This window comes from Amphiprion ocellaris, chromosome 9 (genome assembly GCF_022539595.1).
Source record: "Amphiprion ocellaris isolate individual 3 ecotype Okinawa chromosome 9, ASM2253959v1, whole genome shotgun sequence".
Classification (NCBI taxonomy): domain Eukaryota; kingdom Metazoa; phylum Chordata; class Actinopteri; family Pomacentridae; genus Amphiprion; species Amphiprion ocellaris.
Genome location: NC_072774.1, coordinates 1,887,311 through 1,913,227, shown reverse-complemented (window position 1 = coordinate 1,913,227; position 25,917 = coordinate 1,887,311). Strand labels below are relative to the sequence as shown.

Genomic DNA, 25,917 nt, shown 5'->3' with positions numbered 1-25,917 from the left:
GCATCTCATCCGAGGCAGCACTTTAACAAGCTAAATAATGCACCTACGTCCACCTTAAATATGTGTACATCGGAGATAATCCTGGATTTACTGTCTGGGATTAACACAACTTCAAATCTAAATTTCTTTTGATCAGCACCAGCGTATACTAAGAGTGTTTCTAGGTCAAAGGAGAATTTAGTAGTTTCTGGGAAACACCAAAATCAATGGATTTCCAGACATATGAGAAAACTTTTCATTTATTGTACAGCGGATGAAATACAGCATTAAACAGTTGCAAACTCAGTTTTCAAATTCTGTTTTTAAAAAAAAGCTACGACGAGCTAACGGATGATACTGTAATAGCTGCTGTTAGCGACAGTTTCTGCAGAGAAAAACATTTATTTAAAGGTGAACAAAAGAGCTATAAATGTATGTATTATAGAAGTCAATGTATATAATGTACACTACTGTTCAACAGTTTGGGGTCATCCAGATAATTCCATGTTTTCCATGAAAACTCCCACTTTTATCCATGTGCTAACATAACTGTACAAGGGTTTTCTAACCATCAATGAGCCTTTCAACACCATTAGCTAACACAATGTAGCATTAGAACACAGGAGTGATGGTTGCTGGAAATGTTCCTCTGTACCTCTATGGAGATATTCCATTAAAAATCAGCTGTTTCCAGCTACAATAGTCATTTACCACATTAACTATGCAGTAATGCTCAAAATTGTGAAAAAGGAGCCAAAAGTGCCCCAAATAGTCTAAAACATTTTCAAAATGACCTGAAATTTGTCCAAAATAAATCAAAAATAGTCCTAACAGAGATAAATTTGCCCAAAAGAACTTGAAACTTGCCTAAAATGAGTTTAAAGCTGTTTAAAATGCTTTTACAATGTGTGAATTAATTGACTCAAAATGGCCATAAATGCCTTGAACCGTGTCCAAAATAAGCTAAATACAGTCTACACTGCTTTGGAACATATCCAAAAATCATCCCAATGAACCCAAAATTGCCCAGAATTTGTCCAAAAAACCCAGTTTAGAATACTTTGAAAACTAGACTGGATTTATGATTCATTTGATGTTATCTTCATTGAAAAAAACTGCTTTTCTTTCAACAATAAGGACGTTTCTAAGTGAAACCAAACTTTTGAATGGTAGCGTGCATGAATAAATGTAGTAAAAATTAAAATATTGGTGTCAGAATTCAAAATAACACAAACTGCAATGCAAAATTAATTGGTTTATTTCTGTTTTAAATGATAAATTAATACAGAACTTATCAACATTAATCCTCCATTGCCGATTGGCTGCTAGTGGTGATGTTTAACCAATCACAGAGAATGAGGAAACCATATTATTAAAGTCATTTGTTTCATCAGGAATTATTTTTACAAATAAATACTGGATATTAGATCATTTTTCAACTTCTAACATGCATATATAAATGTATAAACACACTATAAATTTTCTTTTTTTGGCTGTACACGTCTTGTAATTTGAAGCGCTACTCCATAATTTGCCTCTAGTGACGTCTATCTCGATATAAATTCATTGACAAAGAAGAAAAACAAAAACAAAATGACGTGAACTTCCTGAAAAGTTAGTTGCGACCAAGACACTGCAGTATTTACACCGAGGGATTAGAGAGGAAGCATCTGAAGGTTTAGAACGGACAAATTCAGAAAAGACAGAAGGGGATAAATGGGAGCGACTTTATTGTTTCAGTGGTTCGTAGTGGATGAGACGCATCGCATTCTCGTTCTCTATCACGCCTTTGATGAACTCTCCTTCGGCCAGTCGCTCTGCAGGGGAAACAAAGAGAGAAGCAGGAAATTAGAAGGTTGAGTAATGGCTGTATATTATCTAAGACGTCCGCTAACATGCCACGGAATAAAGCCTTTCATGACAGAAGCGCTGCCGACATGTGGCCTCAGGTGGATTTGTTGTGTTGTTGTGGACGTGAACAGATGATTGTGTAATATAATCTGTCCCGCAGGAAGCCCGAACATCTGCCAGAGGAACGGTTTTCAAGGTTTCCCCGCCGCCGAAACTCACCGTTGTCTTTCTTCTCGAAGTACGCCCACAGCTTGTTGGCCCTCTTCTCAGGTGTGTTCTCATCTTCCGGTAGTTTGCTCTGCTCCTCCTTAGGGATCAGCTTAAATATGGCCTGAGAGGGAGGTTGGGATGAGACAGGACAACGCTGCATCACATCTGTCTGAACATTTAAACAGTAAAAGCTAATGCAGTGTGTAAACTGTAGGAATAATAATAGGTGCAGTTATCAAAGAAAAACAGCCTTAGAAAGGTCCTAATTACTGTCATTCTGCTCTTCTTTCAAGTAGATTAAAATTAAAACCTCAATTAGCAACAACATGCTAACTGAATCATAACATTGTAGGGTCCCAACCTTAATATCTGTATTTATTTAATGTTTATTATTTACATTAAACAGCCTTAGAAAGGTCCTAATTACTGTCATTCTGCTGTTGTTTCAAGTAGATTAAAATTAAAACCTCAATTAGCAACAACATGCTAACTGAATCATAACATTGTAGGGTCCCAACCTTAATATCTGTATTTATTTATTGTTTATTATTTACATTAAACAGCCTCAGAAAGGTCCTAATTACTGTCATTCTGCTGTTGTTTCAAGTAGATTAAAATTAAAACCCCTATTAGCAACCACATGCTAACTGAATCATAACATTGTAGGGTCCCTACCTTAATATCTATATTTGTTTGATATTTATTATTTATGTTTTATCAACGTAAAGCAGCCTTACAAGGTCCTGATTACTGTCATTCTGCTCTTGGATCAAGTAGATTAAAATTAAAATCGCAATTAGCAACCACATGCTAACTGAATCATAACATTGTAGGGTCCCTACATCAATATCTATATTTATTTAATATTTAATATTTATTATTTACATAAAAAAGTCTGAGAAGGTACCCGATTATTTTCATTTTACTGTTGTATCAAGTAGATTAAAATTAAAATCGCAATTAGCAACCACATGCTAACTGAATCATGACATTGTAGGGTCCCAACATTAATATCTATATTTATTTAATATTTATTATTTACATAAAAAAGCCTGAAAAGGTACCCGATTATTTTCATTTTACTGTTGTATCAAGTAGATTAAAATTAAAATTGCAATTAGCAACCACATGCTAACTGAATCATAACATTGTAGGGTCCCAACTGTAATATCTATACTGATTTAATATTTATTACTCTGGTAAATCTGTGTTTTAGATACTATTGTAGGGTCGGATGTTAATATTTAAATAATATGACAAAATTATATAAAACACAAATCTAATTGACTAGACATGAAGATTCAGACTCTATTATGGTATTAATAAATAAATATTCCCGTTCAGAGCGTATAATATTATATAAACCCTATTTTTATGTCTGACTGCGACCTCTCCACCCACCAGCTGACTTTATTAACTCGGAGGACATCTTGGCCTGACGCCTGAGTCTTGGCTCTAATCCATGTTAATCTAGGTGACTTAAATGTGCAGCTGAGAGCTTCCTCTCTAAGTGGGACACATTTAAAGGCCTGGACCTGGAGTGCACATTCATTTCGTCACCTACAATCCTCTGAAACCTGCACACCGCATAATTATTCATCCTGCAGGTGAAACTGTTCGGTCTCTGCAGGACGGATCACGGAGCTGCATTCAGTCATCATTAATTATATTTAAAATAGCTGCAGAGCCAAAGTTCTGTCTGGTAAAGAAATGACGTTGACAATTAACTTAACGAGCTTAAACAATAAGGCTAAGACCCTACAATGGTCGACACAAATCTAGCTGAGCGAATTAGACATAGAGGTTAAGACGCTACAATATTAGCTCATATAAACACAAATCTACCGGAGCAAATTAGATATTAAGGTTAAGACCCAACCATAGCTTATAAAACACAAATCTACCTGACTTATGTAGATATTAAGGTTAAGACCCTACAATGTTGTATACAACACAGATCTAGCTGAGTAAATTATACATGGAGGTTGACATGCTACGATATTAGCCTATAAAAAACAAATCTACCTGACTCATTTAGATATTTAGGTCAAGACGCTACAATGTTAGCCCATATAAAACACAGATCTAGCTGAGTAAATTACACATGGAGGTTTAGACCCTACAATATTAGCCCATATAAAACATTAAGGTTAAGACCCAACAATAATATAATATAAAACATTAATCTACCCAAGTAAATTAGATATTATGGTTAAAACCTTACAATATTAGCCTATAAAAAACACAAATCCGAGTAAATTAGACATTAAGGTTAAGACCCTACAATAATACAATATAAAACCCTATAATATTGATAATTAGCAAAGGCCCTATAATATTAGCCCCACTAAAACAAATTTATAAGAGTAATATAAATATTCTGGTTTAGGCTAAAATATTATAGAAAACACAACATTTTTGAGACTGAAATAGTATCATTTCTTATGCAAATTTACCAGAGTAATTTAAATATTAAGGCTGGAACCTTACAATGTTATGATTCAGTTAGCATGTGGTTGCTGATAGCAGCTGTAATTTTAATCTACTTGAAACAAGAGCAGAATGACAGTAATCAGGACCTTCTAAGGCTTTTTTATGTAAATAATAAATATTGAATAAATATAGATAGTAAGGTTGGGACCCTACAATGTTATGATTCAGTTAGCATGTGGTTGCTAATTGCAGTTTTAATTTTAATCTACTTGAAGCAAGAGTAAAATGACAATAATCAGGACCTTCTGATGCTGTTTTACATTGATAAAACAAATAATAAATAATAAACAAACATAGATATTAAGGTTGGGACCCTATAATAGTATTAATATAAATTAATTTAGGTTTTATATCGGCTAACATTGGTAGGGTCTTTGTTTATTTAAAATATCCAGGTATATTTGTGCTTTATATAATATTATATGGCCTGAACTGGAATATTTACATTATTAATAACATAAAGTCTAAACCTTAATGTCTAGTCAAGCAAATTAGTGTTTTATGTGATATTGTAGGGTCTTAACTGTATTATTTTTGTAGGGTCTTAACTGAATTACACAGGTAAGTTTCAGCTTTATTGGGTAAATTTGCATAATTAATATTTTGTAGGGATTAAACTTTTAAATTAGTTGTGTAAATTTGTTTGCAGCAGCTGATAACCTCAGAATAAATCATATTTATTCTTATTTTTATTTACTGCTCTGCTCTGTCAGTGTAGTTTTTCATGAGAATTAGATTTTTCTGTTTCCAACCTTAAATCCACATTTTTTCTGACTTCCTCCACAGCGTTTTACAGAAAACCCTGCTCTGGCTGCTCTCAGGGCTTTGAAAAGCAGCTATTTTATGCGTCGGTTGTAAACACGCTGCTGATGGACCCGGGCCAGTTGGCCAGGAATGTAATCCCATTAGGACGCCAGCTGGATTCTCAGCTGATCTGCCTAAAACTTTTACTACTCCACATCGTTTGTCTCGAAGCAGAGAAGAAGAAACTCCATTGCCTCCATCTGACTGAAGGTCTGACCGTCTGAAAATATCCATCAGAGACCAGAACCGTGGATTATCCTCCTGTAGAGGCTCCACACTGCCTATTGTCTGAGAGCTAAAGCCGTAATCACAGAGATTATCAGCAGTTATTAGTCCTCAGTCAGACATACTGTGACAGCGACGGCCAATTTCCAGTTAACACCTGCTCTCAGCTTACATGGAGCTTAGAGACGCTGATCGGAATAAACAGCAAAAACCTCCCTGAATTAAATAACGGCCACGAAACCGACACCTGATGCACAAAACTGCAGCTTATCTGCCTCAGAATCTGCCACTGATGTTGCCTAATCCTGACTTTATTTTCCTCTGCTGCAGCTTAAAAAGTTTTCCCCGAAGGACCGAGTTCTGATGTGATCCAGTTACAAAATCATTACAGCGACGGAAGCTGTTTGCACTCTCAGGAGGAGCTGATTTCATGTTAGAAAGGTAGAAAATCACAGAATATTTAGATATTTATCATAGAAACCTCACATGGAAGATATTTACTGTAATATTTACTTCATTCTTTACTAAGTTGTATAATATTGTAGGGTCTGCACAGCGAAAATGTAATTATTCTGGTAAATTTGCATAAATAATTACATTGTAAGGTCTTAATCTAAATATTTATTCAGGTAAAATTGTCTCTAATATGATATTGTGAATGTATTATTCAAATTATTCAGGTAAATTAGCATAATTAATGACATTGTAGGGTCTTAACTGTAAAGCTTTTAACTATTCAGGTAAATATGCCTAATTAACAACAATGTAGGGTCTTAACCTTAATATTTACACAGGTAAAGTTATCTTTTATATCATATTGTAAACATATTATTTTAATTATCATGGCAAATTAGCAATAATTAATGATTTTGTAGAGTCTTATCAGTAACATTTTAATTGTTCATGTAAATTTGCATAAGAAATAACATTGTAGGGTCTTAACCTTAATATTTAGTGAAGTAAAGTTGTCTTTTATAGAGCAGTGTAAATGTAATATTTAAGTTAGTATGGTAAATTAGCACAATTAATAACATTGTAGGGTCTTAACCTTATTATTTAGTCAGGTAAAGTTGTCTTTTATATAGCAGTCTAAATGTAATATTTAAATTAGTATGGTAAATTACCATAATTAATGACATTGTAGGGTCTTAACTGCAATATTTGCATTAATTGGATAGATTAGCATAATTAATAATACTGTCAAGTCATAACCTTAATAATTATTCAGGTAAATTTGTCTTATATAAAATTGTAAACATATTATTCAAATTAATATGATAAATTAGCTTAATTAATGACATTGTAGGGTCTTAATTGTAATATTTCAATTAATTGTATATATTTGCATAAGTAATCATGTTATACAGTCTTAACCTTAATATTCAGTCAGGTAAAGTTGTCTTTTCTGTAGTATTGTATGGTCTTAAACATATTCCTCAAATTAGAAAGGTAAATTAGCATAATTGACATTGTAGGGTCTTAATATTTTAATTAATCAGGACTTAACCTTAAAATTTAAATTAGCCGGCATAATTTGCATAATTAATCATATTGACGGGACATAATCTTATTATCTAATTTAGTTAATTAATTCAGTGTTTTAAAATAGCATCTCAGGGTCAAAATTATTGACTTAAATTGACTAACATTATATCATATTACAAGGTTTTGTTCTTGTTATTTAAACTAATAGCTGTAATATTCAGATCACTCGGATAAATTACCATAATTAATAATAATATTGTAGGACCTTAGCCATAATATTTAAATTATTCAGGTAAATTGGACTTTTATATTGTAGAGTCTTAATCGTATTATTCAAATTAGTCCAGGGAAGTTGTGTTTGATGTGATATTATAGGATCTTAACTGTAATATTTCAGTTGCCCAGGTACATTTGCACAATTAATAATATTGTACAGTCTTAATTATAATATTTGGTTGGGTAAATTTGTGTTTTATATGATCTGCTGGTGAAAAAAAGCTTCCCTTAAACCAAGTTTTTCTGGTAAAAGACGATATTTTCACTCTCAGGAGGAACTTTTTTGATGCTATAAAGGTAAATATTCTAAGAGAATATTCAGATATTTGTGGTTTTACTTCCCAGTCGACCCACCTGGCAGATCTCGGTCACCTCCGTCTTGTTGATGTAGCCGTTCTTGTCGACGTCGAACAGCGAGAAGGCCCACTCCAGCTTGCGGGTGGTCTTCCCGGTGGAGGTCATGTGCAGCGCGATGATATACTCCTTGAAGTCCAGCGTGCCATCGTCGTTGGTGTCGAAGGACCGGAAGACGTGGCGGGCGTAGCTCTTGGCATCGCTCTCCGGGAAGAAGCGCTCGTAGATCTGCTCGAACTCCTCGGGTGTGATACGGCCCGTCGGACACTGCTTCTGGAAGTTCTCGTACCACTGGGAGATCTCGGTCTCCGTGAACTTGGTGCTGAGCTTCAGGTCCTCCAGGATCTCCTTCGATATGGCGCTGCTGGTGGTATTCCCCATTGCAGCTGCTCTCACTGTCTCAGTACTAAAACTCTCTGGTCCTGCAGAGGCTTCCACACGACGCTCTGCTTCACAAAATAGACTCTTCAAACACCAGACTTGAGTAAATATCAATCAGAAATGCGATTTAATCCACCGGTGGAGGCGTGAAATGATCAGGAAGGTCGTGGAGATGCTGTTAGACGTGCAGGAATCTCACCTGTGAGCTTGGTGTGCAGATGCTGGCTGGAGAATTGAGAGTCTGGATGGTAAGACGGCGGAGATAAGGAGGGCAGGGGGAACTCTGGAGATCACTGGGTTAATTCTGTTAATGCCGGATTTAAGGTGGATGAGCGCTTGACCAAAATGAACCCCTGCACCCTTATTCTCTCTGCGGGGCCTGGAGGTCTGGAAAGTTCCACACATTCTGAATTACAACCCAAATCCTCTGATTTATTAGCTGTAAACTAATAAATCAGAGTTATGTTTTGGAGGTTTGTGTCCAGGAAGTTACTCAACAGATCAGAATTAATAAACCAGCAGAAGCTTGTTGACTGTAAGTTTCAGCTCCTTCATGAAACTCAGACGTACCTGAGAGCCACAAAGTCAGAAAACTTCAACAGAGTTTAGATAAATGTAGTTTTCAGGTGAATTTGTTCTCAGGTGGGCTTCAGATCGAAATGGAAGTCCTGCAGCTCGCTGGTTATTTCAGTGGTGGCCTTTCAGAGGGTTTAGGTGACCACTGACACCTAATTCCAGACGGCCATCTGTGCAGGGAGGTTAACTCCACTCCGACCCACCCACGCCCCTAATAATTAGCATGACCTCCTTCCTGCCCCGCCCTAATGCCCTCCATGTTGGTCTCCATGTTGGTCTCTATGTTGATCTCCATGTTGTTCTCCATTTTGGTCTCCATGTTGGCCTCGATGTTGGTCTCTATGTTGTTCTCCATGTTGATCTCCATGTAGTTCTCCATGTAGGTCTCCATGTTGGTCTCCATGTGGCCCTCCATGTAGGTCTCCATGTTGATCTCCATGTAGTTCTCCATGTAGGTCTCCATGTTTATCTCCATGTAGTTCTCCATGTTGGTCTCCATGTTGGTCTCTGTGTTGGTCTCCATGTTGTTCTCCATGTTGATCTCCATGTAGTTCTCCATGTAGGTCTCCATGTTGGTCTCCATGTTGTTCTCCATGTTGATCTCCATGTAGTTCTCCATGTAGTTCTCCATGTTGTTCTCAATGTTGATCTCAATGTTGTTCTACATGTTGGTCTCCATGTTGTTCTCCATGTAGTTCTCCATGTTGGTCTTCATGTTGGTCTTCATGTAGGTCTCCATGTTGATCTCCATGTAGTTCTCCATGTAGGTCTCCATGTTTATCTCCATGTAGTTCTCCATGTTGGTCTCCATGTTGGTCTCTGTGTTGGTCTCCATGTTGGTCTCCATGTTGGTCTCCATGTGGCCCTCCATGTAGTTCTCCATGTTGTTCTCAATGTTGATCTCAATGTTGTTCTACATGTTGGTCTTCATGTTGTTCTCCATGTAGTTCTCCATGTTGGTCTTCATGTTGGTCTTCATGTTGGTCTCCATGTTGTTCTCCATGTACTTCTCCATGTTGGTCTCCATGTTGGTCTCCATGTTGTTCTCCATGTACTTCTCCATGTTGGTCTCCATGTTGGTCTCCATGTTGGTCTCCATGTAGTTCTCCATGTTGGTCTCCATTTTGGTCTCCATGTTGGTCTCCATGTAGTTCTCCGTGTTGTTCTCCATGTTGATCTCAATGTTGTTCTACAAGTTGTTCTCCATGTTGGTCTTCATGTTGGTCTCAATGTTGTTCTCCATGTTGTTCTCCATGTTGGTCTTCATGTTGGTCTTCATGTTGTTCTCCATGTTGATCTCAATGTTGTTCTACATGTTGGTCTCCATGTAGGTCTCCATGTAGGTCTCCATGTTGATCTCCATGTTGTTCTCCATGTTGTTCTCCATGTAGGTCTCCATGTTGGTCTCCATGTTGTTCTCCATGTTGGTCTCCGTTTTGGTCTCCGTGTTGGTCTCCATGTAGGTCTCCATGTTGTTCTCCATGTTGGTCTCCATGTTGGTCTCCGTGTAGTTCTCCGTGTTGGTCTCCGTGTAGTTCTCCGTGTTGGTCTCCATGTTGGTCTCCGTGTTGTTCTCCATGTTGATCTCAATGTTGTTCTACATGTTGTTCTCCATGTTGGTCTCCATGTTGATCTCAATATTGTTCTCCGTGTTGTTCTCCATGTTGGTCTTCATGTTGGTCTTCATGTTGGTCTCCATGTAGTTCTCCATGTAGTTCTCCATGTAGGTCTCCATGTTGGTCTCCATGATGTTCTCCATGTAGGTCTCCGTTTTGGTCTCCATGTTGTTCTCCATGTTGTTCTCCATGTTGTTCTCCATGTAGGTCTCCATGTTGGTCTCCGTGTTGGTCTCCATGTAGGTCTCCGTGTTGTTCTCCATGTTGGTCTCCGTGTTGTTCTCCGTGTTGGTCTCCGTGTTGTTCTCCATGTTGGTCTCCATGTTGTTCTCCATGTAGGTCTCCGTGTTGGTCTCCGTGTTGGTCTCCATGTAGGTCTCCGTGTTGTTCTCCGTGTTGGTCTCCGTGTTGTTCTCCATGTTGGTCTCCGTGTTGTTCTCCGTGTTGGTCTCCGTGTTGTTCTCCATGTTGGTCTCCATGTTGTTCTCCATGTAGGTCTCCGTGTTGGTCTCCGTGTTGGTCTCCATGTAGGTCTCCGTGTTGTTCTCCATGTTGGTCTCCGTGTTGTTCTCCATGTTGTTCTCCGTGTTGGTCTCCGTGTTGGTCTCCGTGTTGTTCTCCATGTTGTTCTCCGTGTTGGTCTCCCTGTTGGTCTCCATAAATTTCAAATTTTTGCTGTAATGATTCTGCTAAAAAAAAAAAAACATTATTTTACAGATATTTTAATTTAAAAAATACTGTGTTCCCATGTTATTTACACAAAATAACTTCAACATAAAATGAAACTAAATTACCACAAAAATACTCAAAATTGAAACAAATGATGTGAAATAACCTCATAAACAGTGAAATCACCACAAATTACTGTAAAAAGATGAAAGAACGCCACAAAATGATCAGATTTTATAAAATCACAGAAACCAGAATTAATTTACATTTTAACTGTAAAAAAAAAAAAAACAACAAAACAGGTCAACATCAAAAGTCTGTATTTTTACAAATAATTTTTATTTGCAAATAAAGTAAGACATTCTTTAACAAAATGTGACAAAATAAATTTCACATTTTTACTGTATTTGATTCTTACAGATATTTTAAATTTGTTTTTAAATACTATTTTCCCGTGTTATTTATGGTATATTTATCTAATATTTTCTCTTTTATTGTCTCAGACTGATGGAGGCGACGTCTCGTTTTACAGATTTGTTCCAGAGAAACAGGAAACCAGAAGCCCTCCATTTGACATTTGTTTTTGCAGAAGGATATTTGGTCCATCTATTGGATTACTCAGGCTCCACCCCCTCCCACCCAATCCAGCTCTTAGCCAATTAACATCATCTTCATCCTCCCCAACACACCTGACCTGCCTGTGGCTGTGCTAATTATCAGAGCTAGAAAAAGAAAAGGATTTGCTGCTGGTTTCAGGGGGGTTTCCTGCGTACGTGAATGTACATGTAGCGTGAACGTCTCTGACATTCAATGAAGAAATTATAATAATTTATCTATTTCTTTTCCAGAGACCCTGTTGACTCATTAGTGAACAATGTTTATATAATCTAGTGGCAGAAAAAACTCAACAAATGGACAAATATAAAAAGAAAATGTAAAAAATCTCAGTCAAGTGGAAAAACCTCAACAAATGTTCAAGTTGAAACTCATTTATGGTGTAGAAAACTAGCAAATGTTAGTAAAAGTCATTCAGATATCATCCATATAAGGACATCATTTACGGGTCATTCCAGATAAATTCAGTCTTTATTAATGATCAGAGTTCTACCTTTATACTGTGAATATTTTCAGAGTAAAGTATTTTCAGAGTTCAAACTTCTTAATTTGCTGTGTTGCTTTTTTTTCAACCAAAGACACAAGACCAACACAGAGCAGCCGAAATCCCCACAAAAACACAAAAAAAAATCAAACTCACAAGTAATGAGGTGAAATGACCAAAACAAACAAAACCATCAACACAAAAAGGTGCAAAATCCATCCATCCATCCATTATCTATACACCACTTAATCCTCACTAGGGTCATGGGGGGGCTGGAGTCTATCCCAGCTGACTCAGGTGAAGGCAGGGGACACCCTAGACAGGTCACCAGTCTGTCACAGGGCTACATACAGAGACAAACAATCACTCTCACATTCACACCTACGGGCAATTTAGAATGATCAATTAACCTCAGCATATTTTTGGACTGTGGGAGGAAGCCGGAGTACCCGGAGAAAACCCACGCATGCACAGGGAGAACATGCAAACTCCATGCAGAAAGATCCCGGGAAAGCCGGGACGTGAACCAGGGATCTTCTAGCTGCAAGGCGAAAGTGCTAACCACTACACCACTGTGCAGCCCAGGTGCAAAATCACTTTATAAAATGCAAAATCGACATAAAAAGGTGCAAAATCACTTTGGAAAGAAATGAAAGATGCAAAAGCACCACTAAGACTCAAAATGACCACAAACATGCAAAATCGACACAAAAAAATGCAAAATTACCACAAAAAGACACAAAATCACCTCAAAAAGAGCCAAAACTACCCTGAAAGTTTCAAATATGCCAGGAAAACATCCCAAATCACTGCAAAAACAGACCAAAACTACCACAAAACAGGTGAAATTGCAACAAAAACTCAAATTTGGCACAAAATACATTCAAAATAAAAACGGCCAAAATTACCACAAAATGTACCAAAATCGCCATGAAAAGTACCACATTTACCACAAAAAGTAGCAAAATTACTACAAAAAGTACCAAAATTACTACAAAAAGTACCAAAATCACCACAAAAGTATCAATATTACCACTAAAAGTACCAAACTCATCACAAAAAGTACCAAAACTACCACAAAAGGTAGCAAAAGCACCACAAACATTACCAAAACTACCACAAAAAGTACCAAAATCACCAATGTAAAATGTAAAACAGGACCCTGTCAATCCCCCTCAATACTGCTGGCTCCTGTTATGGAATTAGAGTTGTAAGATTAGAAAAGTAAGATGTGATTATATTTTAGAAGGGCTCAGTGCATCCAGAGAGGTCCTCCAGCAGCCTAGGCCTGTAGCAGCAGAACTAGGGGCAGAACTAAGGGACGTCCAAGAGGAAGACTCCAGCTGACCCCCTCAGGGTCCCCCAGTCAGTCCTAACTATAAGATTTGTCAAAAAGGAAGGTTTTAAGCCTGGTCTTAAAATTAGAGAGAGTGTCCACCTCCAGAACCCAAACTGGGAGCTGGTTCCACAGGAGAGGAGCTGATAAAGAAGCTCATGAAGTTGTTACTGCTCAAAGCTAAAGGACTACAAGGTTCAACAGAGCTCTGACTCTTTGTCAGAGGAATCTTTGTCCTCAGGAATAGTTTTCAAAATAGTTAAGAGTCAACATAACATTAGCATTAATTTATTCCAAAAGTGACTTTTGTTTTTCATTATTCCATCCATAGATTTTCCTGTCTTTGCTGGTTAACCATCCATGTTGAACATGACGATATCATGTGTTGAGGGACTGAATGGAATGAATCTGAAACTGTTGGATCAATGGGATGCCCTGTCCAACGGTGTACAGAAGCTGTTTGAATCAGGTGAGCAGCGTCTTACCTTCTCCTCCACATACTCCAGTCTACACCCTGACATGAGGCATGAAACCACATTCTGACTGTAGTCAGTGGACCTCTGTGCAGCCCATGCTCCAGCTCCACCATGTGGCTTAAACAGGAAGTTCACAGGTTAAAAGGCCCGGTCTCAAGAGGGTTCCAGTCACTCCACTCACCTGTCTGCAGGATCTGTCTCTTTTTTTTAAGATCAGATGAACTTTAAACTTGGATTGCTCCGTCTGGGTTGGGGGGAGTTGCTTCCCCAAGCGAAGGACTCAAAGTATCTCAGGATCTTGTTGTCTAAGACTTGACCGTGTTTAAATGTCCAGAAAACTTTGTGTCGTTCTGTGGGTCAAATTGATCCGTTTTAAAATTTGAAAATGTGGAAAAAAAATATTTTCACAGTGAAACTTCTGATGTCCACATTTTCAACATTTTTGGTGGAAAAAAAGAAACGTTAAAAAATATTTCTTTAAGAATTTTCACAAAAAAATCTACCAAAATCCAGCGAAATTCGCTGATGAATTCAGCTGTCTCTACTAGCATTCTGTCTGTTGGATTCAATATAAATAAATTCTAGCTAACGTTAGCTAACTCTATTTTAAGTTAGCTTCGGTTGTAGTTAATGTTAACTACTAACTCGATTTTAAATTAGCTTCAGTTGTAGCTAACATTGGCTACTAATTCAATTTTAAACTAGCTAGCGATTGTAGCTAATATTAACAACTAACTCTATTTTAAATTAGCTTCAGCTGTAGCTAATGTTAACTACTAAATATAGTTCCCTGAAAAAAATAAATGTTTATTTCATTATGAAATAAATGTCATTATTAAATGAAGTGTCTTGAAATAAATAAATGTTGCATTGCAAAATAAAAGTCCCTTTAAATAAATAAATGTGCCACTGTGAAATAGAGTTCCGTGTAAAAATATATGTGTAATTCTGAATTAAAGTCTGTTGAAATATGTAAATGTTGCATTATAAAATAAAAATCCCAAATCAATAAATATGTCACTATGAAATGAAGTTCCCTGAAATAAATAAATGTTTATTTTATTATGAAATAAAGTGGTAACTATACTTGGATTAGGCTATGTGGCAGTGTTTTTGTTTTTATGGTACTGTTAAGTTTTGTTTTTTGTTTGACCCAGAGCACTGAGGAGGCTGAGGACCAGCAGGCTGAACGGAGGAAGCTGGAGCACAGCTGAGTGGAATTAGCTGCTGGTTGGGAACACAAGAGAACACAACAGATCAGTGGTTGTTGTAAACAAGAAGCACTCATGCTCATCTCGTTTCATTCATTTCAGCTTCCTCCATCCTCAGTCCTCCGGTCCGTGACCCAGAAGTCGATCTTGGACAAAAGAACGTCTCAGTTCCTAAAATGACTCTGGAGGAGATGCACAGGTTTGTCTTCACTGTGTCCTTAATTAAGTCTTTTCTGCATCTATGACATAAAGTAGGTGTGAGACACAGCTGGAGTACAGAAAACATGTTGAAAGAAGGACCGACATGGATGATACTGAATATGAACTTATGCCACTCTTTATTTCTATGGTATTATTTTGTGTGCCACGACTATTAAATACTTCACGCTGCTCTTGTGTGTTAACTATTGCATCTCTTCCTCCCCTCCTTAGCTTGAATCTCAGGTGGGACGGACTAAGAGTCCAGGATGTGCAGTTAGTGAAATGAGGTGACAGGTTGGAGAAGAATACTCAGCTTGTTTGACTGGAGGCAGCCTGAGTGTCTCTGTGGATGTACTGTAATCTGGCACTGGAGAGCAGAAGTCAGGGTTTTATGGAGGTCTTGAAGAGGTGAGATTGCAGCTGACTGAAGCCACAATAAAAGGAAATGATGAAAACCAGAAGAGGGCGGAAGGGATAAAGGATAAAACACAAACCAAAACACAAACCATGACAGACACGAGTCCTACCTGCTCAATCAGTTGTAAAAGTTCACAATAATAGCTTTCTTTTCGTAGTACAATTGAAAAACAGTTCCTCACGGAAAAGGCCTCACTGTGAAGAGTTAAGTTGAAAGTGCATTTGTTGATTTAAAGCTCCACATTGAGTGTTGGTCCAAGCAGACTGCAGGGATGTGGACAGAGAAAGGCCACCAGTGACTGAAACACATCTCAGTGTTCTCTGACTGACCAGCTACAGGAGCAGGACTCCAGACTGCCGTCAGAATGGTTGCGTTTGTGACCTTCTTTTGAGAGTTTGCGAGTTAAAACTTCAAGTGGTGGGATTGTGCTGGTGCATGATGATCATCCATCTGTATTTGTGTCTCTCTAACTGCAGTATTTATGCTTAAAAATGCAGCTTTCTTGTGAAATGGGAGCACAACCTACATGTGCGTTTTTTTCACTCCCAGAAAAGACCGCATGGAGAAAAAAATCACTTGTTTTATCTTGGACAAATCTGACATTAGAACAGCCAAGTTTATCTCTTTTTAAATCATTTTTAGTCACACTGCCTGAGCACTGCACCTGCAGCAGCCGGCAATGTGGGGCGTTTAGGGAACATCTGTAAATTGTACTGTCTACTAGTGTCTGCCAATAAGAAAATGTTCAGCAAGTGATGTGTTTTGTTGTGACAAAGTGGGAAAAAGTTGGTCACAGCGATGCTGCCAGTGGAAAAGTTACTGTGGAGCCCTGAAGAGAATAATGTTGAGTGCTTGAAACCAAAAACCAGAATCTTGCTAACTTTTCTGCTGTAACTGAAGCTTGCAGGCTGTAAATGTGATTCTGACGTTATCGACTCTGGTCTGTTCTCAACAGGAAACACTAAACAGGCTGAACAGCAAAAAGAGCAGCCAAGTCAATGAGCAGTCGGACGGATTCCACAAACATCTGCAGCAGAAGTCCAACCGATGAGAAACAGCTGTGGAAGCAGACACCTGCACAACTACAGGTGAGGTTGGCTTCAATCTAAGCAGGTTTCTGTTTTCTGTTTCCACTCACATAAGAAAACTGTAAAGAGGAATAAGGTTATGGTTCACTCTGCTACTGATTTAACTGGAATTCTCCATCTTGTATTATTTCTGCGACTCCACAGCTACAAATCGTTCTCCAGTCATACGTTCTGAAAGAATCTTTTAGTCAAATACATTCAGTATAATTGTGATGTGGATTTTTGTGGCCATCCTCAAGAAAATATTAAATAAAAATCTTTGGTATGAAATTCCCTTATTCTGCTTAAATAAAACGTAATCATTGTGTTTATGCAATGTCAAACAGATTGTTTAGCGAACCCATCCTAATGTAATGTGGCAGATTTTAATAGTATAAAATGAAATAGGATAGAATAGATCTTTACTGTAGTACACCAATGAAAGCCAGTTCATCAGTTAACAACAAAAGAACACAAAGTCAGTACAAAATAAAAAGGATTCCACTGTATAAAAGAACAATACAGTGTAATAATAAGACAGCAGATTATTACAACCTAATAATAACCTGCTGTCTATACAGACCACAGGCTCTGTCTTTAATGTCCATCAGTCCTTCTGAGGGGATTTTGTTGACACATCTGACATGATGTATGAAGAAGGCTGTGATGTTCAGGATGAAAGTGATGAGATGTGATTCTCCATCCTGATGCTTTCAGGTCTGCTGTTCAGGAAGTCCAGCACCCGACCTGACAGTAAACCGGCCAGAATGATGAGAGCTACTGCAGGATTCAGACTCACCGGGGTCGAGGTATTTGCCCAGGAACGTGGTGACAACTGATCTGACACTTGGACCTACAGTTCCAGCCTCTGAGGTCTGATAGATGTAGCTCCACAGAAATGGTTCTGTTATTGAACACGACACTTGCCAGACAAAGGAGGTTTTTCCATATTATTGGTGCTGGTTGTTGCACATTCGTGACGTTTCTTATTACATCTCAGATTGGGAAGTCTCAGCTTTGTCATCTCTGTCGTGTAACGTAGGCGGATGTTAACGTCCAGGCTGGCTCCTGTTACTGGTTTGGTTTGTCATCAGCTCCATGTGGGTTCTCCAGGCCAATAATACATGTTCCACTCCTATTAGCAGTGTTGATGGATGTTACCTTCAGGATGTTTTCTGTGTACTGCCATCTATTTGTGGCAGCGGCAGCAGTTTCCTCACAAGCAGCATGTGTTCTGTAAGCTGGATGCTCCTCCTGCAGTTTATCCTTCAGCTGAGCACATCCCCTCCCAGCTGGATGCTCAGCTCAGACTTACAGGCTGGCATCTTTTCACAGCTGAATGTTGACTGACGTTCCTGTAGGTGTCACTAGACGAGCGCTTCTTCAATCTGGGGATAATCTGTTTTTCTGTATAATCCATCTGAGAAGACTTTTAAATGCTTCTCTATATTGCTGCTCTGTGTGGTCCAGAGGTCCTCGGTGTGTCATTGGTTGGTGATCAAGGCTTTATAAAAAGCTCATAAATGGCAGAATGCTGTGTGTAAATTCAGCTAGTCTTTTCAGCCTCCATATCTGAGCAGGGTCTGATCGAGCCCACATGTCCACAGCCTCATCCAGTGATCCACACTTCATCCATTTAGTTGTTGTGTGACCAGGAGTTGGTGATAAAGACACTTGGGATGGCCAGTTTGTGGGGGTTAGCCTTTAGCTTCTGTGGAACTGGATTAGTCAGTCCTGTGGTTTAGTTTAGCTGGAGCTGTTGTGTTGTAGATGAATATTGAGATCATATTGGTAGCATCTTAAATGAAGTACTCAATGATTGTGTGGATCAAACTCTTTCAAGATTTAGTTTGCATGACCACTCCAGCCAGGACTTTGTTGTTACATGCAGCTGTTTGCAGCCAAGCGAAGATGAAATGCTGCATTAGTGTGTAAAACCTGTTCTTTGTGTTCATGATGTTCACAAGCGGGTAAATGAGGCCTATACAGTCTGGAACCAGCTGACTAGATGGTGGTGAAGGACTGGAGAAGGAAACGCTGGAGAGCTTGCAGATGGAACAGACCCTACCAAGCGCTGAAAGGTTGCAGAGAGGGCAAACTGGATCCACACCAGCAACCGCTGATGATTCATCAGGCGTCCATCAGGATCAGTAAGTGAACCAACACCCTCCCCTCATCTGTGTGTGCCGGGGAGAGAGAGGACGCTGGTAACAAGAGTCTCTCAAGCTGCAAGAAGGCTGCACAAATCAGGGCTGAGCTGAGGTCTCACAATGAACACACTGTGGCATAGAAGGGACGAATAAGATGCAATCTGACTGTCCACTGCCATCGTTGTCCTGCCATGACAAATGTTGCATGGATGTTTCTGGTAAAATCAATAACACACACCACAATAAAACCCAGAACTGGCTGGTTCACCTAGCGTTAGCTTGCAGTGGTACATAAACAGGAAGTATAATGCCCAACGCAAACTTCTTGGACAAGTAGAAACATCTACACTGCAACATCAGATCTTCTGTATCTGGAAGGCAGTGTGTGTCCTTACCCCTTCATGATGTTGTACGTGTCAGCAACAAGTTGTCTAAGTGTAGACAAGGCCTCAGCCTCTTTTTTGCCTGCCTTGAAGTCTCACTTTAAGAGCGACCTGTAGGCAACACATCCATGGCCTCATCCAATAGGAGATCAGGATCCTGAGGCCTTGAGCTGGATGCTTCTGTCCATCTGAGATCTTCATTTGGAGTTAGTAAGGGCTCCACTGCTGCCACCTCCAGCTGGCATCCTGTCATCTATGCTTTGGCCATGTAAAGCTCATCAGGGTGTCACCAGACAAGTTCTTCATTGTTATGTAGCGATGACCAAGAGCTGTGCTGGAGATGATCCTTTTCCTTGTACTCAGGCACAGCATCCACTGGAGGAGACTTATGAAGGCTTTGCTGTCCTCTTCCTCTGTGGCTTCCCTGGGTTTTTTTTACGAGTCTTCAGCAGCTCATTGAGGTTGTTTAAAACCTCATACATGGCAGAGTTTTCCTTACACCTCAACCTGTCTTTTGATTACCCTGTCAAGGCCTTTACGGATCGCCACCAGTTGTACCTGCCACTGTTTCAAAGCTCCCCTTTGCCAGTAAATCCATAGTGTCTTCCTTTTGACTTGTGACAACTTTTTCAGTTTGTTCCTCAGTTGGACAGGAGCTCCAAGCTGGATGCTCCACGTCTAGTTACAAGTTTGCTGGACGACACACTGTAGATGGCTGCTGTCATTTTTTTTCTGCTGGACTGTAGGAAAAAGAGAAAGGAAACGGAGAGCTAAGAAGTTCCACTTTCAGAATTGTCTGTTTCATAGCACCGAGCACATGAAAAAGCTCCAGGAACTGAGGCTGAGATGCTCTGACAAACATTTACTTCTGCAAAATAACGTGTTGTTCCCTCAACTTTTAGTTTAGTTGCTCATGGTAGCGTCTCCATTGGAGCTGGTTCACTACAGCTATCAAACACGCTGCACTGTCCAATATTTATGTAGTTGTGAGGGTTTCATGAGGTTACTGGTGTTACCTTCTTTACGTATACGTATACGTATACGTATTTATGTATATATATATATATATATATATATATATATATATATATCACTCTCTAAGTGAAGCTAATTTAATTTTCTTTAACTCTATTTCCAGATTTCCTCAAAGCTGAACATTTAAAGTTTTTTTTTTTGAACAATAGAATAAAGAATGTGCAGCAGCGACAGACGCTGAGCAGGATGATGTTTCTGAAACAACAGAAATCCATTCTGAGGCCAAACAAGGCCTTAAGAGTGGAGGAGAGGGAAAGAGGAAGGGAGTAGTTTCTAGATAAATATCTGTTAATGACTCATAATGACGCGTAATGACAGACGAGAGCTTCCAGCCGACACGAGGAAACCCAGGAACAAACAAACTAACCCAACAATCTGCATGTTTGGGAGCCGCAGGAGCCGAGAAATGTGAGGAAAAAAGACCTCCTGCTTCCATTTCTGCAGCAGCCGTCCACAGAGAACCACAGAGAACCTAGGAGAACCTCAGAAGAACCTCAGAGGAACCTCAGAAGAACCTAGGAGAACCTCAGAAGAACCGTAAAGATCTAAAATATCCCTTTAATGACCCTACAGCAGCTTCACTGTTTCCACTGATTCGACTCTGTGGTGAGAAAATCTGCAGTTTTTCTGCAAAACACAACTTTTTTTCCTGAATTTTAAAATCTGAACGTCTTTATTTGACATTATTATTATCATTTTGTGTCTCGTTTGTGTCTGTTTTTTGTTGTTTTATGTCTTGTTTGTATCATTTTGTCTTGATATTGTTTTGTGTTTTGTTTATATTGTTTTATGTCTTGTTTGTGTTATTTTGTGTCTGTTTTTTGTCGTTTTGTGTCTTGTTGATATCATTTTGTGTTGTGTTTGCACTGTTTTGTGTCATTTTTATTTTGTGTTGTGTCTGGTTTTTGCCCTTTTGTGTCTCGTTTTGCTTATTTTATATCTGATGTTTGTAGTTTCATGTCATGTTTGTGTCATTTGGTGTTGTTTTGTGTCGGTTTTTTGTCATTTATGTCTTGTTTGCATCATTTTGCGTTTTGTTTAGATTGTTTTTGGTCTTGTTTTTGTCATTTGTGTTGTTTTGTGTCTTGCTGATATTGTTTTGTGTTTTATTTATTTTGTTTTTGGTGTTGTTTTAGTCATTTGTGTATAGTTTGTGTTGTTTTATGTCTTGCTTTTGTCATTTTCTGTCTGATATTTGTTGTTTTCTGTCATCTTTGTGTCTGTTTTTGTTGTTTTTTTGTCTTGTTTGTGTCATTTTGTGTTATTTTGCGTTTGTTTTTTGTCATTTTGTGTCTTGCTGATATCATTTTGTTTTGTGTTTGCACCGTTTTGTGTAATTTTTCGCTGCTCTGTGTCCGGTTTTTGTCCTTCTGTGTCTCATTTTGCTCATTCTATGGCTGGTATTTGTTGTCTTGTGTCAAATTTGTGTCATTTTGTGTGTGTTTTTGTTGTTTTATATCGTGTTGATATTGTTTTGTGTTGTGTTGACATTTTGTTTGGTCTTGCTTTTTGGTTTTTTGTATAGTTTATGCTGTTTTATGTCTTGTTTATGTCATTTTGGGCTGTTTTGTGTCTTGTTTTGCTCATATTGTGTCTGGTATTTGTTGTTTTATGTCATGTTTGTGTCATTTTGTGTTGTTTGTGTCTGTATTTTTGTTATTTTGTGTCTTGTCAATATTGTTTTGTGCCAATTTTTGGCCTCTTGACTCATTTTGTGTCTATTTTTTGTCATTTTATTTCTTGTTTATGTCACTTTGTGTCATTTGTGTTGTTTTGTGCCTATTTTTTGTCATTTGTTGTCTTGTTGATATTGTTTTGTGTTGTGTTTATATTGTTTTTGGTCTTGTTTTTGTAGTTTTTTGATATTTTGTGTCTCATTTTGCTAATTTTCTGTCTGGTTTTGTCATTTTGTGTCTTGTTTTTGTCATTTTGTGTCTTGTTTTTGTTGTTCTGTGTCTTGTTTTTGTTTTGTGTCTGTTTTGTGTTATTTTGTGTCTCATTTTACTCATTTTCTGTCTGGTTTTGTGCATTACATGTCTTGTTTGTGTTGTTTTGTGACTGGTTTTGTCATTTTGCGTCTGTTTTTGTTGTTTTGTGTCTCATTTTGCTCATTTTGTGTGTGGTTTTGTGTTATTTTGTGCCTCCTTTTGCGCATTTTACGTCTGGTGTTTGTCGTTTTATGTCTTGCTTTTGTTGTTTTGTGTCTGTTTTGTGTTATTGTGTCTCATTTTGCTCATTTTCTGTCTGGTTTTGTCATTTTGTGTCTTGTTTTTGTCATTTTGTGTCTTGTTTTTGTTGTTTTGTGTCTTGTTTTTGTTTTGTGTCTGTTTTGTGTTATTTTGTGCCGTCCTGTGTTTAGTTTACACTGTGTCTGGTCTTGCTTTAGTCATTAGTGTATAGCTTGTGTTGTTTTGTGTCATTTGTTGTGTCGTTCATGTTGTTGTGTGGGATAATTTCAGGTTTTTCTTCATCTGAACATTGTGTTTCGCTGCAGGAAAAAGAATCTTGGTGTGATTAAACACCAGGATGACGACGAAGATGGAGACCCTGGACCCCGCAGCGCTGCCGGCCTCCACCGTCACCTTCGACCCCAAGGCGGAGGCGGTGACGCTGCCGGGGGGCGTGGTCTCTGTGGCGGGCGTCGCCGTGGTGACGGGCGGCGTGGAGCTGTCCTGCTCCTCCTGCATGCTGGCCTTCTGTTTCTGGGGGACGCTGATCGGTCTGAGCTGCGTGGCCGTCGGTCTGCAGCTGAGGAGGCCGGCCGGAGGAACCTCCCACCTCCTGGCCCTCGGCCTCATCGTCATGGCGATCAGCTTCACCGCCGTGGTGGGCGTGGCCACGTTCCACCTGCTGACCAGGAAGAGGAGGGCGATGACACGGGCGGCCAGGGAGGAGGGGAAGGAAGTCCTGGTGGAGAGTGGGAGGGTGATAAAGAAAGTCACAGTATAGGAAACGGAAATACCGCTTTAGGTTGATATTTAGTGTTGTTTTGTGTCTCGTTTTCCTTGTTTTATGTCTGGTATGTCATTTTATATCAAAGTTGTGTCATTTTGTGTGTGTTTTGTAATTTTATATCAAATTTGTGTCATGTCTGTTTTGTGTCTTGTTTTCCTTGTTCTATGTCTGTTACATGTCATTTTGTCAAATTTGTGTGACTTTGTGTTTGGTTTTTGTCCTTTTATGTCCAATTTGTGTAATTTTGTGTTGTTTTGTGTCTCATTTTTGATCTTATTGTGTCTTGTTTTGCTCATTTTATGCCTGGTATATGTTGTTTTATGTTAAATTTGTGTCATTTTGCGTCAGTTTTTTGTCGTTTTATATCAAATTTGTGTCATTTTGTGTCTGTTTTGTGTCTCGTGTTGCTCATTTTATACCTGATATTATATTTTTTATTCAAATTTGTGACATTTTGTGTTGTTTTGTGTCTTGTTTTCCTTGTTCTATGTCTGTTACATGTCATTTTATGTCAAATTTGTGTGACTTTGTGTTTGGTTTTTGTCCTTTTATGTCCAATTTGTGTAATTTTGTGTTGTTTTGTGTCTCATTTTTGATCTTATTGTATCTCGTTTTGCTCATTTTATGCCTGATATTTGTCATTTTTTAAAAAATTAAAATAACACTGAAAGCAGTTTATTCTTATTTTTATTACTATTATTAGTATTTCTTCTTCTTAATAGTAATAATAATAGTAATGGAAATAATAATAATCTTATTCTTATTATTTTATTATTATTATTTCTTATTATTTTTATTAGTAGTAGTAATATTAATAATGAGAATAATATTTTTTATTTGTGTTATTTTTAATATTATTTCTATTATTTGTTTATTATTTCTTCTTCTGCAGATTTTTCTGAAGAAGGATGTTTTTCTGCTGAAGCGAGCTGAGCGGTTGGTTGTTCTGGCAGCTTGTTTATGTTTATAGTTTACAGTTTTCTAGAATTTAAGGAGTCCGTAGTATAATAATGTTTGTGCAGCAGATAAATTTAGAGCTCTGACTCTTAGTTGTTCTGAATCATCCTTTAAACTCTCCGTATAAAATCTGCAGTACAAAAAGTCTTTTATCAAACTCCTGAACAGGTTATTTATGATTTAATGGGTGAACTTTTATCGGCTTTAAGATGTTAAACGTCTCTTTTGAAGCTTCATGTTGAGGATCAGAGCAGAAAGAAGAGACTAAAAAAAACAGAGATGAGTCGGTGTCTCCATCTGCTGGAGGAAAAACTAACTTCATCTCTTCTGACTCCTGCCCTGATTTACAGGAAACGTTCTTTCTCTGAACTGTTCCACTTTTAATGTAATAAAATCAGAATATTCTGCACAGATTCATCTAAAGAACATCAATTGTCTATTTTAGTAAAATCTAAACTTGAAGTCAGTCGGGTTAAAACTCTCCAAGCAGTCACACTTCTGTGGAGTTTTGATCATAATATTTAGTTTAGCTGAGGTTCTGAACTTTATTACTTTAGTTAGATTCTACTGAAAATGTTTAATAAAGTTGTATATTATACTGTCAGTTAAAGCAGTATTTTATATATATTTTGTGGGGTTTTAATCCCCAATATGTAAATTATTGAAGTAGAATCACAACCTAATATAAAAATATAATCTATTATTATTATCATTATTATCAATACTACTACTAAAAATTATCATTGTTTCATAATAGATAATGAAGGTAAAAATAAAATATTAAATATAATACTATAATATTCAATAATTAGAATATATAATTGTAATTTTTATTATTATCTTTTAACTTTGTATAAAATATAATGATGATATAATAATTTTATATTATAATTTATCTATTCATTATATATTACAAAATATATATTTTATTATTATCAGTAATCTTTAATATTTTTTAAATGACATTATGTTTTCTATATTTACTATGTGTTGCAAAATAATTAGATTATCAATGATAATTATTATGAGCATTATTTATTATATATTATTTTTTATATTGTATATTATAAAATAACTATTGTATTGTTATCATTATTTATTATGTATTATGTTTTTATATATATTATAAAATGCTAATTATATCATCAATATTCTTATTATTATCAATAAAAATCAGAATTATTATTTATAATATGTTTTTATATGTTATATATTTTAAAATATTTATTATTATTATTATTATTATTATTATTATATTATTAGCAATAATAATTATTATTGATCGTAATTCTCAATCATTATCATTAGAAATAATAATAATGGCGTGTGTGTGTTCTGTCATTTCATTTATTTATTTGAACCTTTATTTCAATCCTGAGTATACAAATATTAACTGGCAGCAAATAGAAAATAATAACAATCTTTTCGCTAATTTAAATATCATAAAACTGTAATTTTACGGGCAAACCTTATAAAAGAATACTGCTTTTTGGACACTATTTACAATTTTGTAAATTTATATTTTTTTCTGTGACTTCAGGAGATATTTACTGTAATTTAACATTAAAAAAAAAGGAATCCTTAAAGTAACAAATAATTTTAATTCTTCTCAGTTAAAAACTGTTGAAAGTTTCTTTCAGGCGTTTTAAACTGTAAACTCTAGCTCTGTTCCGGTCAGCTGACAGGAAGTGGCGGCTCTCAGGTATGTTC

The 25,917-nt window shown here is 37.4% G+C and overlaps 1 protein-coding gene and 1 long non-coding RNA gene across 2 annotated transcripts; one reads left to right on the top strand and one right to left on the bottom strand.

The window, feature by feature from the left end:
- Window positions 1-1,221: 1,221 nt before the first annotated feature.
- On the bottom strand, window positions 1,222-8,704 carry rcvrn2 (recoverin 2). Its single transcript, XM_023262060.3, has 3 exons — window positions 7,678-8,704; window positions 2,050-2,161; window positions 1,222-1,796 (listed from the first exon to the last, which is right to left on the bottom strand). The coding sequence occupies exons 1-3, from the start codon at window positions 8,056-8,058 to the stop codon at window positions 1,708-1,710; spliced, it is 582 nt and encodes a 193-aa protein (XP_023117828.1). The 5' UTR covers window positions 8,059-8,704; the 3' UTR covers window positions 1,222-1,707.
- Window positions 8,705-10,807: 2,103 nt separating this feature from the next.
- LOC129349654 (uncharacterized) lies at window positions 10,808-20,243 on the top strand. The gene is made up of 5 exons (XR_008602737.1): window positions 10,808-13,823; window positions 14,988-15,060; window positions 15,144-15,240; window positions 16,616-16,748; window positions 17,445-20,243. It is a non-coding gene; the product is annotated as an uncharacterized LOC129349654 (long non-coding RNA).
- The last annotated feature ends 5,674 nt before the right edge of the window (window positions 20,244-25,917 follow it).

Bases quoted from the DNA above. Each gene is read 5' to 3' on its own strand.
- rcvrn2 (XM_023262060.3), bottom strand. From the start codon at position 8,058: ATGGGGAATACCACCAGCAGCGCCATATCGAAGGAGATCCTGGAGGAC. The intron at 2,162-7,677 runs GTGGGTCGACTG...CCTCCCTCTCAG, and splicing joins AGGTGACCGAGATCTGCCAG to GCCATATTTAAGCTGATCCC. The intron at 1,797-2,049 runs GTGAGTTTCGGC...TTTCCCCTGCAG, and splicing joins CTTCGAGAAGAAAGACAACG to AGCGACTGGCCGAAGGAGAG.